At 35.1% G+C, this 19,020-nt stretch overlaps 1 protein-coding gene across 6 annotated transcripts in view; it reads left to right on the top strand.

Moving 5' to 3' along the window:
- The window catches only part of MIA3 (MIA SH3 domain ER export factor 3), a 58,996-nt gene that overhangs the window by 24,385 nt on the left and 15,591 nt on the right, over window positions 1–19,020 (top strand). For 4 of the 6 annotated variants that reach the window (XR_004233973.1, XM_031967075.1, XM_031967076.1 and 1 more), the window contains 6 exons: window positions 8,801–8,932; window positions 11,495–11,516; window positions 17,252–17,340; window positions 17,609–17,686; window positions 17,786–17,896; window positions 18,927–18,998. Coding sequence is in view for 5 of the 6 variants with exons in the window: in XM_031967075.1 (XP_031822935.1) it covers window positions 8,801–8,932; window positions 11,495–11,516; window positions 17,252–17,340; window positions 17,609–17,686; window positions 17,786–17,896; window positions 18,927–18,998 (504 nt within the window). In the remaining variant the exon portion in view is untranslated. Of the gene's footprint in view, window positions 1–3,773; window positions 4,096–8,800; window positions 8,933–11,494; window positions 11,517–17,251; window positions 17,341–17,608; window positions 17,687–17,785; window positions 17,897–18,926; window positions 18,999–19,020 lie in introns of those variants that run through there. The other 2 variants (XM_012547904.3, XM_012547905.3) reach the window with 2 other exon arrangements.

The following is a 19,020-nucleotide window of genomic DNA, read 5'->3' as shown; positions in this document are numbered from 1 at the left end:
CAACATTTTTTGCATTGGGTCCCCTTTTGTCTATTTGTCTCTTCATATAATTTAAGTTCAAATTTTGATCACATCTTCATATAGCTGCCAAAGCAATTTTCTTACTCAATGAATTCCTGTGATTCTCTCCTCTGATTGGCATCTAAAGCCAGCCCTTCACAACTTGATTCCAACCTATCTTTCCAGTCTATTATACATTGTTTCCCTTCTTGTATTTTGCAGTTTAGATAAGCTCATCATCTTGCCATTTCTCATGTGTGATACTCCATATCCTGTCTATGTATCTTTACTGGCTGTCCCCTATGCGTGATAATGTTGTTGAAAGGGAGGAGAGGGGGAGAGAGATAGAGAGAAAGGGAGGGAAGAAAAGAGGGAGAGGAAAGAAAAAGAAGTAGCTAGACAGCTAGACATGACCTACTTTTTATTCTTTTCTCAGATCCTTATTATTCATTCCTTTAACGATAAATGCTAGAAATTTCCTGGAAATCCAAATCAAACTTCCTTACCTATACTTTGTAGAGCTCATTTTTTTCCTGTTAAAAAAAAAGACACCATTTGACCTTTAATTCCCTCCTCCATTTTCCATAGTCTTTCAGATATTATTTAGCAAAATCTCTGTCAAAGCATTTGAAGGTCCTTTCAATACTCAAGCATGCAGTTCATCTGGGCCTGGCATCTTGAATTTGTTAAGGACAGCTGGTTGCTTTCTTATTGTATTTTCTATTCACCTTGAGTACCAACATTCTATTAACCACCTCTGCCCTGTCATTTTTATTTTGAAGGCCATTCTCCTTGGCAGCAGAGAAAATGGAACTCAAGTTGCTGTCTTTTCTGTTATCAGTTGTCATCAATCCCCAAATGTACCACAAGGTCATTCATTGCTCATTCCTTCTTTGGTCCTCCAATATGGCTGAAAATACTATTATGGGCCTTGTTTTCTCTTACCAGCTCAGTAATATTCTAAGCTTTAGCACTCCTGACACTAATATTATTATGGTACAATAGATCTTATATTCAGTTGCTGTTGGCTGCCTTCATTCTACCATCTGTATTTTATTTTTTAATGAATTGTGCTTGTTTCTGGGTTCCATGGACATCCACATTAGACTGTTTCCCTTCTGCTTCTGAATTGTATTCTTGACATTTTCAGAATTTTTCCTATTCATCTCAGGCTGACTTCTCTCATAGAATTTTAGTTGTTGGGATTTCACACTTGGATTTCATTAATAGTTTGTTAGTTAAATTTTGTGTCCTACGATTTTGGGGAGTCTCAACTGTTATTTATTCCTTATTGTAAATGCTCTATTGTTTCTAGTTTGGTGGTCTCTACATAGGCAGTATTATTTCCTTGATGTTAAAAAAAGAAAAAAACCTTTTGATATGATTTGCAGACCCTAGGCTATTTAAATAGCCTTTTTATTTTTATTTTAAAAATTTCCTTCTATCTTCTGTCAGGAATTTGCTATGCCTGTATTTTAAAAATAGAGCAGAAATCCAGATTTCAGTGTTATATACCATCTTCTTAAGTAGCAGATCATTTCCCAGTTTTAAGGGAAGTGACTTTAAAATAAGAGGTGTGTGATTAAAATTGAAGCTTTTATAGTTTCATGTTTTTTGCCTCTTTTAGTTCTAATCTTTGATTTTTTTCCCTCTTCCTTTAAATATATGTTAATCAATTTTATTGCTTTCTTGTTTTTAGGATTTATTTTGTATTTTAGTCATTTTTCTTTTTTAGATTTAAAAGTTTCTGAAGGGGCTGAACTTGGATAGGAAAAAAACTGAAGACATTAAAAACATTCGAGTTGGGAAGTTAGTACAAAAATCAAGAAAGGAGGGTGACAAGAAATCTTTGGGAATGATTAGAGGCCTCCTATAGGAATTAGAACATTATTCTAAAGGAGTAGTTTTTGGTTTCTTTCAGGGGGGAACTCATTTAATCTTTCTTTCCAAAAATGTTTGAGAAACCTTATCTCATTGGGAAATCCTTATTAAAGAGGACTATGACCTGAAGAATTCTTGCTTGTGTTAGTTTGGGATGGCTTTCCTCTTTTCACGTGGGATGGTCTTTCCTTATCCCACTCTTTCTCCCTCTCCCTCTCCTTCTCCCTTCTCCTCTCTTCTCTATTTTCCTCTCCATCTCTGTCTTTCTCTTCATCTCCATCTCTCTCCCCCTTCTTCTTTCTCCCTCTCCCTACCTCCCTCCTCCTCCCCTCTCTGTTCCCCCCCTCTTCTTCCCTCTTCTCTTCCTCCTTCCCCCTAGGCAATAGATTTAGATTGGAAAGGTACTTAAGAATTCTGTAGTCCAAATCTTTCATAAGTGAGGAAACTAATGTCCAGAGAGATTTTACCTACTATGGTGTTAGGACCAGAGGCAGGGTGACATAATGGAGAAAGCTGTCCTCAGGTTCTAGTCTGGTCTCCGATATATACTGCTTGTGTGCCCTCCTCTTAGTGTTCCAGGTAACCCTCTGAGACTCCTAACATTTTTGTGTCATAGACTCCTTTAGCACTTTGGTGAATTCTTAGGGAGTCCTTAGAATGTTTTTAAATGCACAGAACACCTTCGATTACAAAGAATACTAATTATGTTGACATACACTTGTGTTAAGACTCCCCAGGTTAAAAACTCGTGCCCTTAGCACAGTGCTTTGCAAATAATAAATGCTTGGATGCTTTATTCATAGGATGCTGTGCAGATATATTAGCAGGAGTTTCCAAGTGATCACTGAGTATTAATTGCCCACTCTATGCCAGGTACTGCCCTAAGCATCGAGGACACAAAGGTTTGAGAGGCAGGCCTCCTTCTCGTGGGCTCACAGACTAAGGAGGCCACATGGAAGCACTGATGTAAACAAGTAGACAGGACAAACCGGCCGCCATAGGAGAGGGAAGGCCTTAAGGGGGATTGGGAAAGCCTTCCTGGAGAAGGTGGGATTTTAGGGGGCACTTGAAGGAAGCCAAAAACCGTTCAGTAAGAATACTCAGAGGCCGCTGGCTCTGGAAGGACTGGTCCTCGGGCGCCAGGTGACCTTAAGGTGTTTGAAGGGCTAGGTTTGAAGGTTTTGTTTAGACAGGATCTTAAAAATGTTGGAAGCCTGTGGAGCACTAAGCCAGACTCAAATCGGCCCGGTCCTCTGGGAGCGTCTAGAGGGGACGCGGACATGTGCGCAGACAATAGGTAGCAGTCTTTTTAAAGGGAATCATTAATAACTGGGAGGATAAATGAATAAAGCACTTATTAAGCGCTTGCTGTGTGCAGGGCCCGAGTCCCTACCCCGTTAGAGCTCACTTTCTGGTGCGGGGACAACACTTATGGAAGGTTTCGGCGGAGATAAGATCCCACGGTCCCCAGGATATAACGGGAAAGCGGATGGTCATTTGTTTACTTTAGCGCGGACAGTTCCGCGGTTCCACTCGCTCCTTTCTGATTGTAGGGTGAAGAGGAAGTGGCAAAAGGTCCCGAAAGCTTCCGCCCCGCCCCTTAGCACTAGCGCTTTGATTGGCTCCTCGGCCCCTCCTTCGGACTCGTTTTGGTTTTCCTCCTTCTGGGAGTTTGGAGTTCTGACTCTCCTCCTCTTACAGTGGAGCCGTCTCTTATCGGTTAGAGTGGCAGTTTTTTCTTTGTCCCCCCTCTCCCGGCCTCCAGTTGGTTTCTTCTGCCGGGACCTGGCCGGCCCCGCCCCTCTCGGTCCTGTTTCCTCCGAGTGTCGCGCTCTTTGCCTGGGACGCGCGGCTGCGGCGCCAAGTGCTGACGCCACAGTGGGGAGGGGCGGGGCCGGGACCGGCTTGGGGTCAGGTCTGGTCGGGTTGACGTGTTCTTGCCTGGGGGAGGGAAGGACAGGCGAGCGGCGGAGGCAAAGTTCACTCTCCTGTTACCCCAGAGGAGACCGGGGCTAGCCGGAGGAAGCCGAGGCGGTCCCCGGAGGGTCTTTGCCGCCTAAGGCCGAGGGGGCTTACCGTCCGCCAGGCTCATCGCGGGGGGCGATGGACACGGGAGCCACCCCGACCGGGCCGTCGGCCGGCGCCGCCGGGAGCCCGGAGCTGCTGGGCCCCCTGTCGGTGCTGTATGCCGCCCTCCTGGCCAAGCTGCTGGAGGTGACCGAGGGATCCGCTGGGGTGGGGGGAGGAGAGAGCCCGGGCGCCGGGGATGGGGGTGGGGCGCCAGGAGGAGCGGACGGGCAGGGGCAGGTGCCCGGAGATCCGGGAGGAGGAGGGGCCCCTCCCCCGTGGCCCCAGAGTGAGTGAGTGTGTGTGTGTGTGTGTGTGTGTCGCAAGTTTGTGTGTTGTGTCTGGAGGAAGGCGCATGCTGCTGTCATAAGTTTGTGTGGTCTGTGTCTGGAGGCAGGAGCATGCTGCTGTCAAAGTTTGTATGGTGTGTGTGTGTTCTGGAGGCTGCTGCTGTGTCACAGATGTATGTGCTGCTTTCGCAAGGGATGCCGCGGCAGAATGTGGGTGAAAGTACTCGGGAGTAGAGTTTTGAAGAAGAGAATGTAATTAAAATTGGGAAGCCCTCTCTGCAACCGGCCCTCTGGAGAGCAGTAATGCAGGAAGCTGCATGTATCTCTATCCGTTCCAAAAAGGAAATTTAAGTACATTATCAAACGAAATAACAAGGGAATCTTGGAGAGTTTTATTTTGTCTTTTGAAAGTGATCTTGATTTTGATAATTGTTACGTTTCTGAAATTTTGAGGCTCATCTACATCCACAAAAGTTAGTTGATGTTGAATGAATCCACTGCTTTATGTGGGCATGAAAATAGAGGTAAATGAAGTTCCTACAACTGGAATGCTATTTTTAAAAATCTCTTCTTTTTACTATTTTGTTATCTTAAAATAAGAGGTTTTAAGATGGCTGCAGAAATTTTATCTTAAAGTCAGTGAGTTGTAAGGATGAGTTGGGAGATTTTCCATTGTTCTTTTATTTTCTTCATTTGATGTGTAATATTTAAGAAAAATGAAAGGAATGGGAAGAGATGTTAATGAAATAGTTTCCTTTTCCCGCAAACTAACAGAGTTCCTAGCAGTTGAGGATTAAAAGCTTTCCCTTCACTTCCCTCTTCTTTTTAAATTTGATAAAGTAAAACTAAATCACAAAATGAGTATCAGAAAAAATGCTGTGGTCCAGATTATTGTTATCAAACTCAAATGGAAACCTGTGGGACTTGAAAACCAAAAATTACCATCTGTGTTGTGTTGTATTTGTATTTATTTTGTTCAGCTTTTCCCAATTACTTCTTAATCTGGCATGGGGGATGTTCAGGAGTTGACTCAAGAGTCAAGGATTTAATACCTCAGATTTAGACAACTCTACTCTTAGTTCATTAAATCTCCAAGAAATCAGGCTTAATACTTTAAGATTTGTTTATTGTTGTTTTTTGGCATGCTGTTTGTTTTTACTATATTTTACACAGCACATCATAGGCAGAGACCTTTTTTATAGTATCAGTTTTCAAACTCATTGGCTTCATGATCCCTTTATATTCTTAAAAATTATTGAGGTACCCCCATCTGTCTGTCTTCTGTGCATATATATGAAATTATGAATTTAAAAGACTTTTTATTGTGAAAATAGTTTTGACCTCATGTACTGAAAAGGTCTTGGAGACAGCTGCTTTATAGAACTTGAGAGCTATAAGGGACGATAGAGATCTTCTGATTTAATCTTATTTTTACAAATAAAGAAACCAGGGCCCAGAAAGAGGGTACTTAATCACAGTGTTGGACCTTGGATGTAAACCTACATATATCTGAGTGCTCTTTCAATGTAATAACCACATCATGAAAACATGTTTGTAGCTTCTTAGTGACTAAAGAGTTTAATAGAATTCCTGTTTTTTCCTTCTTTAACCTCTCTTCCTTTCCAGTTCTCTCCCAAAAGGAAATAACGCTATTTTGAATTGTTTGGGAAGCCTAATCCAAAGTTAATTTTTGTAAAAGTGACAGAGGTTCTTAGTGTCTTTGTGTTTTTACGTAATTCACTTTATGTGCTTGATCTAAAGGCAGGAGATAATTTGTTTATTACTAACTATATAATAGCTAAAAAAAAAAAAAAAAGAAAGGGATAACTAAAAGTTATACTTTAGTTATTTGCTCTAACAACTGATATGTAAAGTATTCTGATTTTGCATAAAAGTTTTTATTTTTCTTAAGAGTTTTTTTTTTTTGAGCCCTTGTTTTGAAACTGGGTTAATGGGTGTTAAAAGTTAGCACAAGATATGTGAACTAGGATTTTGGCTTCAAGCAAGAAATGGAACTTTATTCATTTATTTGGAATTTTTTGGATAGTTTATTAACTTTGAGCATGAAAACTTTGGGTAAGTGAAATTCATATTTGAAAAGTAAATATCAACATGTTGGAGAAGCTAACTCCTTTCCTCTTTAGGATCTTTGTTCATTCATGTGTGTATTGTCACAGTTTTTTATATAGTTAAATTTCATTGTATATTGATTTTCCAGTTCCAATTTCTTCAGGTTTATTTCATGTAGGTCTTTCTGCAATTCTTTTTATTTGTTGTATTTGACTTTTTAAATTACGTTGCTGAGAGGCAGTGTCTTTTAATGGTTATGGTGTTGACCTGAGTCAGGAAGGTCTACCTTCAAGTCTTTTCTCTGGTTTAGACTGGCTGTTGGCATCCTAGGCAAGTTAGTTAACTTCTGAGTGCCCCAGGAGGCTTTTAAAGTTGCAAAGTGACAAGAAAGATATCACACTATGTTAAGAAGAGGGAGTTCCTAACTAGGAAATAAAACAAAATTACATTGAGATAATACACAATTCTCTTACATATATTGTACCATGTATTCCAATCAATATTAATTGGAATATTAATCATCTATTCCATATATTTGTGCAGATCATCACCATGCTTGGAATGCACTTGTTCTCCTTACATCTCAGTTTGTAGAAATCCTTTTCTTCTTTCAAAGCCCTCCTCTGGCACCAATTTCTCTTTCTGATTTCTTTTCTCAGCTGCAAGTGATTTTATACTTCTTCACTCTTCTCATAGCATCTTGTTTATATCCCTGCAGTTATTGCATTCTTCATTTTGGATATTTGTATATGTCTTACTCCTCTATTAGATGAAACTCTTGGCGGTCAGGGCCTCTTTTCATTTTGCATTATAAGAATCTAACACAGTGCCACTTATATATGATAAACTTGAGTTTGGAAAATATATTTGCCACAATTACTCCATTCTCCTATTCCCCACACAAATGCCATATAGACTACTTTTGCTATAGGTACCATTGTTAGAAACTTGGTACGTTTATAGAATCTGGATCCAAAGATGTAGAAAAGGAAGAATCTTTGTAAGTTTGGAATGGTGAAAATTTCTATTTCATGTATTCACTTTATTTCAATTTAGCCCAACTAAAATGAGGTAATGAGATCTGCCCCCATCTCTTTCTTTTCATTGTTAATATTAATAACAGTATGGAATTTTAGCTTTTTTAGAATATGTCTCCCTGAACTTTGAAGACTATTCTGATTAATGAAATTATTGATTTGCTTTGTGGTCCTTTCACGTTTTCTATTGGGGCTGATGAGATATATGTATGGTATTTACTTATCTTTTCATTTTTTGAAGTCTTGTTTACTCCCCAGTATTTGATTTATATGAAGATGCAGAATCATTCAGCATATATTAATTTCATCAAAATTTTAATGTTAACTTTATTATATATTTAAAAGGAATAGCAAGTTTCACATAATAAATTTGCAATTTTCTGTGCACGTTTCTTTATTATACTGTTATGAAAATGCTTGTTTTAGTCCATAAATTGAAAATAAAATAAATAAATGTGAACAAAATACATGTTGTGGTAACTGTATTGTTAATGGATTTTTCTAACATTTCCCTTTGCAAGCTTTGCCATCTCCTGTATCTCTTTCTGATTGAAATAACTGCTCATATTTCAAGTCCTACTTTCTCTATATAACCTTTCTTGGTTTCTCCCTATCCATATGGACATGATTTTCTCTGAACTGGCATAGCATTTTTTGCTGCTGCTCATGTTGAAATTTGTATCCTATCTCTATGTTTACATTGATTGCTACAAGATTGTAAGTTTCTTGAGAACAGTGACTGTGTCATTGAGCATATATTTCTTGAGCATTTTCTTTTCCCCATTATGTAAGGAGGGATACTAGAAATTCTGATGATTTAAAGAACAAACATAACAATTTAATTAATAAAATTTGGCAGGGACGATTCATGCTTTCAAGAAACTTTTAGTCTAGTTAAGATGTAAAGAAAAATACTAAAAGGTACCAACAATTTAATGTAAGTCTAGACAATAAATGCAGAGGAAGGAATGGTCTCTAATTATCTCTAACAATCTTCATGTTTATAATAATAATGATGATAATAATGACGGCATAGGAAACAGGCAAGTGGACATTCCCAGATCTGGGGATGTTGCCTCAAAGAGGCAATGAAATAGCATAATCAAAGGGAAATTGATATTTGAAATGGCCTCAGGAAATTTAAATAAGAGTTTGAAAAGGAATGGAAATTTTAAAGTTATTTTTAGGAGACAGCAAGTCATTTTTAACTTGACCAGGCTTCATTTTGGGGAGTAAAGGGAGATGAGATTATAAATGTAGGTTCTTTTTAGAATGTTTTAGAAGAGTTTGAATGCCAGGTCCATCAAAGAATTTGAACTTCATTTTGTAGGCATTGGAGATTATTGAAATTTTGAGAGGGGAGTGGTAAAAGAATAGAAATATAATTCATTGTGAATATGTCATGAGAAACTTCTCTTTTAAGTTTGTTCATAATTTCCAACATTGATATTTCAGTTAGTTGCTACGTTGCCTGAGGATATTCGACCTGGTCCTGATTTTCATGGAATGCCCTGGGAGCCTATAATTATTACAGCCTTATTGGGGATTGCTTCATTTGCCATTTTCTTCTGGAGAACTTTCCTTTCAGTGAGTATATTAAATTTATTTTTAGGTGAAATTTGCATAAAACATTAATATTTTATTATAAATTTAAGCATCTTTCAGTTAGTACTTGACAAATAATCTGTATTGCTAGTGATAAGTTCCTACACTTTAGGTTCTTGTCCTTTTCAGACATAAGATGATGAAGTCAACTTTAGAAAACATGGGAAATTTTGCTTGAAATAAAAATTTTGTGACATTTTTGGTTATTATTTCATTGACATTAAATATAAGGATTTGCTCTGTTTCAGGCACTGTGCTAATAAGCATTGGGAATACAGAGAAGAGAGGAATGAAACAGTCTCACCTGTTAAGGAATTAAACTGTTTGCAAAGGCAGACATGTAGATACATAATTATATGTAGAAGAAATATAAAGTAGTGTTTTTTTTTTTTTTTTTGGAAGGGAGAGCACAGTATTAGCAGGCTTCAACTTTTTCAGGAAATTCAGAAAAGCTTTCTGTTCATATAGATATGAATGTTTTGCAAATTGATATTTTTACATCTGTACAGCAAATTATAACTAATATAATAACTAATTACTCTGGATTTGCCTGGAATGTTTATAACTGAGATTCTCTTTCTCAGATAAAATAGTGAAGTACTGTAGAAATTCCTGTGGTTCTGATTCTCATGGATCTGGGATTTCATTGGCTTATGATCTGCCATGTGATATCTCCTTGGATCAGAGGTTCTTAATAATTTAGTGTGATCAGTCCCTCTGGCAGTCTGGTGAAGCCTATGGGTCCCCTTCCCAGGATCTTATTTTTAAATGCACAGATAAAATATCGTTACAAAGGAAACCAATACTATGGAAATGCAAGTGATGATCAAAGTATTTTTAAAAAGAAAAAGAAAACCCATACTTCCAGGTTAAGAACTCTTGCCCTAGATCAATGAAATTTGTCACTTGTTTTGCAATTTACAGTGTCCTGGGACACTACTGGAGTGGCATGTGACTTAATTCTACAGGCAGGATATGTATGGGGGGATTTGAACCTAAGCTTTTCTTGGTAATGAAGCTTGCTTTCCCCTGTGCTACCCTGCCACTCTGTGCTACCTGATATTGTACCATCTATATTTAATATCTCACACTTCTGATAATCAAAGAGTGAGATGGTCTTCATAAGTCAATTTTTCAAATTCAAAAAGTTATACTTTTTAAATTGGCAAGACAATTTTAAAAATTTCATTTTAAATGGCCAGATGAAATTTGGATGGAAATCTAAGCAGAGGAAGATCTGTTTTTGGCATCCCAAATTGGAACTATGAAAGCATTTGTCTCATTGGAACAATCTTATAAATGATGGGTCATTTCTGTAGCACTATGTGATTAAGAGAGGCAGCTTATTGTAGTTTAAATAGAGATCTTGCTTTGGGGCCAAGAAAACCTGCATACAAGACCTGTCTTTCACATACATTGCAGTACTTTGTGATTTGAGTATCTTCACTTCTCAGTAACTCAGGCAACTCTTTTAAAAATAAAAGATGCATGTAGAACAGGTGTTACTCTTTGTTGTGAGAGGGAGTTTTATAATTAGGACTTATCACAATGAAATTACAGGTCCTGTTTTAAAAAAAAATGAGGGTCTCTTGTGGATTACATTCTTATCACCTCTCTTTGGGGTGGCTTGTAAACAGTTCTTAGAAATAGTCAATATTTAATAAATACTTATTGAATTGAATTTTAGTGAATGGAATATAAACCCTCCATTCTTGCATATGTTGTCTTTAAGTGTTACAGAGGTCTCCATTTGGTACTGCTTGCCACTAATATTAAATGTCCCTAGAATGGAGGGTAATTTTAAAATTTTTGTTTCTGCTTTTTATAGTTTTTATATGTTATCCTTCATTATTTGCTTTTATTCTTTGTCCCTGTCAGAATGATAGTATTTAGCAATCTTTTCACTTTGCCTCATTTTCATTTTGCTTATTCTGGTTTGAAGTGGGATGAAAAATGAATTAATCAGATTTGTTAGAATTGTGTGTAAAGTATGCCTTAAGAGTGTGTACACTTCTCTCCTAAAAGCAAAGTTCATGATTTTGGGGTATTGAAGATCCCTCTCCTTTTTAAATTTATCCTTGTTTGATGGTATTTTGTTGTATTGGGTTTCAGGATAAGTGATCGTTACATAAAATGAAGCATAAATTGCCACTTTCCAAAAGAGGGAATATAGGTTGTAAAAATCCAGAAGTGGAATCTCAGAAGACATCTAGTCAAACTCAAACATGAATAAGAATTCTTTCTACAAGACATATGACAAGTGGTTATCCAGCTTTTCTTGGACCTATTATTTCTTTAGATGGCCTTCAGTATTTCTACTTATTAGGAAATTCTCTTACCTCAAGTTTAAATTTGTCTTTCTGCAAATAGGGGCATTAACCTATAGGCTTTTAATTTAAAATCCTCTAAATATTTTTATTTTATTTAATATAGTAGCAATATCAATCATTTAAAAGTAGAAATTATATATAATTGTGTTACATGTTTTATCAGGTGCCATAAAGTTTATAAAAACCTTGACATATTATTCTCTGTCTATTCTAGGTAAAGAGCAGAGTTTATCAAGGTAACGTTTTTGGTTTGTATGTTACATATCCACTCAAGTCCAATATTTGATAGTTTATATATCTGTTATATGTAGATACCATGATTTCTAACAAATACATTGAATTTAAAAATGTTAGTGGTGGTATTTTAAATTAGACTTAGGGAAATTCAGATATAAATACCCATTGATCTTATTAATGCTTTAAGATGCAGAGATTATTTGGTCAGACAAAGAGAGAGTGTTAAAAGAAGTTCTTGTTTGCCCTAAATAGCATGATGAATAGTTTGTGGATCCAAAAACTCTCTTTCTAGTACTTGGAATAGTAGGCCTGTTTTAGCCAAGCCTCTTATGTATTATTTTGTGTGTGAAAATTATAAAGTAAGGCAGTGTTTTAAATGATGCTTTTGTTTTTAACATCTTATTTATTTCTAGAGACATCCTACTTTCTCTCTAGTCTCTACTTTCTCTAATCAACAAGCTGTTTCTTATGAGATTTTTAAAAAAAGTATTGTAGATACATCAATTTTGTTTGACAGCATATGCAATGTACATGCCCATAATGCCCCCTGTCTGTAAGAAAAGAAGGAAGTGCATTTTCTTAACTTTTCTATGAGAGCCAAGTTTAATAAATCAGTTGTTAAGCATTTACTAAGTACCTGCTATGTGTCAGGCACTGTGATAAGCACTTAGTTGGTTAAGAACAACAACAAAAAGGCAAATACATTTCCTGTCCCATTAGAATTAAGGAATTATAAAGCAGAGAATAAAGTATAAGAAAATTGGAAAGATAAAAAGTGTAGGGGGGCTAGGTTTTAAATCCAGGTAGGATTTTGTGTTTGATCTTGGAGGTAATAGGGAACCCCCACTATATAGTCTATTGAGTGAGGGTGGTGGTGGAGGGACATATATGACAATGATTGAATTTATACTTTAGGAAAATCACTTTAGTGGTTAAATAGGGGGTGAATTTAAGTGGGGAGATATTTAAGGCAAGCTAACCAATTTAGCAGATAGATCATTATAATTACATAATAGTTGGCTTAATTTTTATTGTTTTTTTCTGTTTATATTGTTGTTAATCATATGGAGTTTTCTTGGGTTAGCTTACTTTATTCATATAAATCTTCCCCTGTTTTTCTGAATTCTTCATTTTATGGCATGGTAATATTTTTATATTCATGCAACACATTTGGTTGGTTTAAAATAATTTCTCATTCTTAGATACCAAGTTTTGTGCTACAATGGATACTTTGCTATATATGGAACCATTTTTTTAAATAAGTTTTTTTATTTTTCCAAATACATGTGAAGATAGTTTTCAATACTTACGTTTGCAAAACCTTGTGTTCCAAGTGTTTTCTTCCTCCCTTCAACAGCAAACAATCCAATACAGGTTAAACATGTACAAGTCTTCTAAACATATTTCCAAATTCTTCATAATGCACAGGAAAAGTCAGATCAAAGAGAGAAAAAACATTAGAAAAAATAAGTACCATGCTTTGATCCACATTCAGTCTCCATAGTTCTCTGGATGTGGATGGCTCTTTTCATCCCAAGTCTATTGGAATTGTCTAGAGCCAAGTCCATTTCAATGGATCATCACATAATCTTGTTGCTGTATACAATATTCTTTTGATTCTACTTGCTTTTCTTAGCATTAGTTCATGTAAATCTTTTCAAGCTTTTCTGAAATCAGCCTGCTCATCATTTCTTATAGAACAATAATAATCCATTTTGTTCATATACCATAACTTATTCAGTCATATTGTGTTTGTGTTAGTTTCCTACATATTTTGTATACCATAGATTTTTATGTATGCAAGATCGTTTCAATTTTCTGTAATGTGATCTCTGTCCTTGGTTAATTTAAGAAGTATCTCCCAGCCATAGTCTCAAAAGATGTATATACGTGTTTTTTTTCTCAGTTTTTTTTAAAGTGGTGTAGCCTTTTACATTTTAAATAGAGTATCTGTTCAGAACTTATATAATAAATTTAAGCCCATTTTTTGACAGTACTTTTCAATTTTCCTACTAGTTCTTGTCAGATATAGAGTTCTTTCCAAGTAGTTTATGTTCTCAAGTTTTATCAAACACTAGCTTATTGAATGCTTATCTAATCAATTGGATGAAGTTAATGATTATATTATTTTATTAGGAATAAATGTAAACTACTACACTTGGGCTAAAAATATTTCAATTCCACAGTTGTAATATGGGGGAGTAGTGGTTAAAAAGAAATTAATATAGAAAAAGATTTCCATGGATCTTAGTGGATTTGTAAAAAATCCACTTTAAAAATTTGAATTTAGTGGATTTATAAAAAACCCACTAAAAAAAAAAATTGAATATTGAATTTACTGCGTGCTATGACAGCCAAAAAAGCTAGTATCTTAAAGGCTACACTAGTAAAACACAGTGTACAGAAGAATGGAAGCATTATTTCCATTGTTATCTTACATGGAATGGAAGCATTAATTCCATTGTTTTCTTACATGGTTTGACCACATGGGTATAGTTGTGGCCAGTGTCTCATCTTTGAAAGGGACATTTTCTAGATTAGCACATGACTAGAATGGTCAAGGGATTAAAAATCTTGAAGATCAATTAAAGAATTTTGTCTGGAGAAAAGAGACTTGGTGATCTGATAGTAGCCTTCAAATTGTTAAATTGTTATATGATTTAAAAGATTAGATTTGTTATACATTGTTCTAGATATCAGAACTAGTACTTAAAGGACAAAAGTCATGGAGAGAGAGTTTAGCTTACCATAAACATTAAAAACTAAAAACAGTGAATCAGAAGTAAATTAAGACCGTCTTATAAGTTGAATAATCTGTCACTTCAGCTATTGGCTAAATAATCAAGCTTAGTGATTTGGGTAGACTTTAAATTATATGAAGCCTGAGATTATTTCTACCTCTTAAGATTTTAGTGATTCTACTTAATAGTACGTATTTTTATAGCTAGGTCTTAATTAGTTTACATTAATCTATGACATGTTTTCATGTATTTGAATTCACATTTTTTTAAAGTTAATTAATACTCTTTTTTAATCCCTCAGAGACTAACAACATTCCATGACTTGTAGCCATATGACAACATTGGTATAATATTGGCATTAAAGAACTGTATATGACAAAATAAAATTTAATGCATGGTCTAAACCAGAAGTGTCATATATGCACATTCCTGAGTGTAGTCCACACCAGAATAAAATGTAGTAGTTTTATGATTTTAAGTGTGTGGATTTATTAATAAAAACATGAAATATATAAATAAGGTTTTCTAAGTCAGTATGTGGCCTGCAGGGATCCTCACATACAATTTAAGAGCCCCTATTTCTATTTGATTTTGCCATCATTGATCCAGATCATTAGTACTAGAAAGTTTTAGAAGTAGTAGTCTACCTAGAACTTTGTGGAGTAAAAGAGACCCTAGCATAGTGCCTGGTAAATAGCTAGGTTCCTAATAAATGGCTATTGGCTGACATCATCTCACATCTTCATATAGATTTTTAGTATTTAGAACTGGAAAGGATCTTGAAAATAATCTTAATTCTATACCTCAGTTTACAGGTAATGAAACTTGAGATAATAGGAAGGGAGAAAAAGACTTGTCCACAGTTTTTGCAGGGTAGCAAGTAGCAGAATTGGGATTTACGGTTGAGGAAATAAGTTTAGAGAATTTAAATGATTTGTCCAGGTTTACGTGGGAAATTAGTAGCTGAGCAGGAATTGAATCTCACATTGAACTGTGTTTTGAAAAGATATCTAGAGATATATTTAGGCATAGAGTATAGAAGAAGGTATTCCACCAAAAATGCAGAAATAGAAATAGTATTGGGGGTGGGGATAGAGAAGAGACATTTAGAAAACTAGCCTTACTGGAGAAAAGACTAGCAGCAAATTGAGTAATAGCTAAAGTAAAGTCAGATTATGGAAAACCTTACCTGTGAGGAAAAAGAACTTGGCCTTGATCTGGTAGATAGTAGTGAGCAATTCCAGCAGGTGTAACATGATTACAGTAATGTTGCAGAAGAATTACTTTAGTACAGAGGTTCTTAAACTTTTGTGTGTCATAGAATTTTTTGGCAGTCTGTTAAAGCCTGAAGGTTCCCTTCTCAGAAGCATGTTTTTAATTGTATAAGATAAAACTTACGTGGATCAAAATATAGAATAACCTTTTTGTTTGTTTGTTTGATTGGTTTTTTCTCTTTTTTTCTTTTTTATCTGATTTTTCTTATGCAGCATGTTAAATGTGGAAATGTTTAATTTAGAAAATTCTACATGTTTAACCTATATTGGTTTATGTGCTGTCTAGGGAAAGGAGGAAGAAAAATTTGGAACCCAAGGTTTTTCAAGGCTGAATGCTGAAAACTATCTTTGCATGTATTTTGAAAATAAAAAGCTATTATAAAAAAAGAAAACATACAGAACAACAAAGGAAACTAAAGAGTTAGTGAAAATAAAGTTGTATTTCATTTCCTATTCTCTGAAATCTATCCATAGATCTATTTGGGGGAGGGGGAGTGGACCCCCCAGGTAGATTACCTCTGTTCTAAGCAGCAGTAGGCAGAATATGGTTTGGAGTGGTGAGAAATTTAAAATAGTTAAGCTTATTGCAATAATGTAGGTATTGGGTGCTTTGCATTAAAGAGGAATCATTAGGAAGGAAAAATAAATAAAAATTGAATTATTAGGATATTGTCAAGAAAGAGAAATTAAGAATAAAAACTGTCAAGTTTTTGCGAGTGGTGGGGAGAATTATGGTGCACCTTGCTAGTAGAAAAGACTAAGTTGAGAGAAGAGCCATCTTTATGGGTTTTAGATGCTTGATAAGTTTAAAATGGGAAATATTTAGTGGACAGGAATGCTGAGTTAGAACTCAAGTTAGAAGACAGGACTTAAGATTTCTAGAAATGATAATTGAAGTGAGAGTGGATACATTTTGGAGAGTTTTGATAGAACTACATTTTTAAAAAAAGAATATAGACAAGGCAAATTATTTAATTCTGGGATGTAGTTTAGGAAATATGATTGAATTGTTTTCTGTTCTTTAAATTATTTGATCTAGAATGATAAAACTGGTTTTTTCACTTTGTGTTGTGAATTCATTCTACGTAGTCTTTTGTTCCTCTTCCATAATGTTATTGCATATAGTATGTGGAGGATTTATTAGCAGATTAATTGATTGAGTTACTATTGTCAAAACTAAACATTTTTAGTTTAAGACCTTGATCATTGGTATTTAGAGCTGAAAAAGTTTGGATTTGAGTTCCTGGTATGAAATGTAAAATCTAGTTTTGTCTCATAAACTGCTAAATTGATTTTTTTAAAAAAATAGATATATAAATAATCATGAAATTGTTCATTGTTTATTTCTGCTGTTGACATGAGAGTTGGTACAGTGGAAAGAATCCTGGTTTTGAGATCAGAGGACTGATCTCACATTTAGGTTCAAATTTCAACTCTGATACCAGTTCTGTGACCTTAGAGTTACTTACATGACTCTTTAGCTCTCAGTTTCCTCATCTGTAAAATTAAGGGGATTGGACTAGGTGACACCCTGTAAGATTCCTTTATTGTTATAAATTTATCTTCCTATCAAGTGTAATAAAAAAGATTAAGAAGAAAAGTGCAGAGTGGCAATATGCTAACTAATCTTAGAACTGATATAACAATACCAGTTGACATGGATTTTCTACTAACAGTAGGGTGATTATAACATTTTGTATGGCCTTTTTTCCCCCTTAGTGACTGAAAAACAACTTGCTGAGAAGATTAAAACTCTCTTACAAGAAAAAACAGAAATTTTAGAAAAGATGTCAGAATATGATCAGAAGGTATAGTGGTCCTTTTTGGTTTTATTTTCTTTCATTTCTGTTACCTCAGCACTTTCCTATTATCTTAATCCATTATTTTCTATAAATGATCAAAATATGAAGAAAATGCAAATATAATGCTTTTTGCAGTTATATAAAGTCACTTAGACATCCCAAAAGTCTTAGTGAATTTTAATTATATTAACTGAACAAATAAGACTTTTGAGACAATGTTATATGTTTTTGCAGTTTGCTTTTTGCTTCTTTTGAATACTTTGTCTGTCTGTAGATCAAAAAAGCAAAGGAATCAGTAAAGGAAACCAAAAAACAAAACATCAATCTTTCTGATGAAGCAGCTGACCTTAAGGTACCAATGTAAAATCAGTGATTTTTAAAGTAACCAATTATATGTAGCAGGCACTTCAATGATTTGTTTCATTTAATTCATTGATCTCATAATTTTTAGGATAAAATCAGAGGACTTGAAGAAACAAACCAAAAACTGGATGACAAAGTGAAAAATCTTCGTTCATTGTTGGAAACTGAGAAGGAACAGAATGTAAAAAAACAGGACATGGTAAAAATCTTCCTTTAATTTGGATTTGGACTTCTTTGTCTTAGTTGAGATTTTTGCTTGAAATACAGAATAGTCTATTTACTTTTGAACATTTCTTTAAAAACATTAGTTTTCAAAGGATAGTCTAAAGACTTATGTTGGTTCTTGATACCCTTTCAGAGGGGTTTGTGAAGTATTATCATAGTGCTAAAGATATTTTGGTTTCTAACATGGCAAATTTCGATATAACCCATGTTAAAAAAAAAAAACCCCTCAATTTTTTTGGGGGGATGGGGGTCCTCAATAATTTTTAAGAGTAATAAAGGAATCCCGATACCAGAAAGTTTGAGAACCACCTACTATCTTAGATTTTTGAGTACATACTGCATGTACTTATTATTGTTGCTATTTTTTTGGTAATAATTTTTATCCTTTTCTATCCTTTTCTCAGAGAAAGGTAAAAATGACAAACTGCAATCGCAGTGTTTCTTGTGAAATTTTCACTTGTATTAAAAAACTGTCTCTAACAGTTGTTCAATATCACCCTGCAGAGGTTGGGAGAAACATCAAGTTGGATTATCTGAGTTTTGAATCAACTCTTTAAAAAATTTTTTTTCCTTCCCTTTTCTTTAATCATATTGTTCATTTCATTATATATGATTATGTATGACCCTATGGATTCTTTAGGACATTTGTACCTTCTTTTAGGGGTTCCTCGCTTGTTGTCCTTCCGATGGAGGACTGATTTCACACTTGGATTCAAATTTCAACTCTAATACCAGTTCTATGACCTTTAGAGTTACTTACATGACTCTTTAGCCCTAAGTTTCCCTCATTTCCGATGGAGGAGGGACAACAAGCAAGGAACCCCTAAAAGAAGGTTCAAATGTCCTAGATCTTAAGTTTGTTGGTGGCCTTTACCAGAAGTATAAAGGAAAAAAGTTTAGTTAAATATTGCTTCTAAAGTGTACTTACTTTGTGGGTCTACTGAAGTGGCTAACATTTAACTTTTTAATTGTCAACATACATTTCTGTTTTCTTTTTCATACAGATCTTGGAGACTCAGAAATCAATAGAAAAGCTACAAGAAGTTATTACAATGCATTCTGTTGAACTTTCAGAGGTAAATATCAGACTATTCCTGC

This window comes from Sarcophilus harrisii, chromosome 4 (genome assembly GCF_902635505.1).
Source record: "Sarcophilus harrisii chromosome 4, mSarHar1.11, whole genome shotgun sequence".
Classification (NCBI taxonomy): domain Eukaryota; kingdom Metazoa; phylum Chordata; class Mammalia; order Dasyuromorphia; family Dasyuridae; genus Sarcophilus; species Sarcophilus harrisii.
The sequence above is the reverse complement of the archived record's forward strand: the minus strand, read 5'-3'. Positions and strand labels throughout refer to the sequence as shown.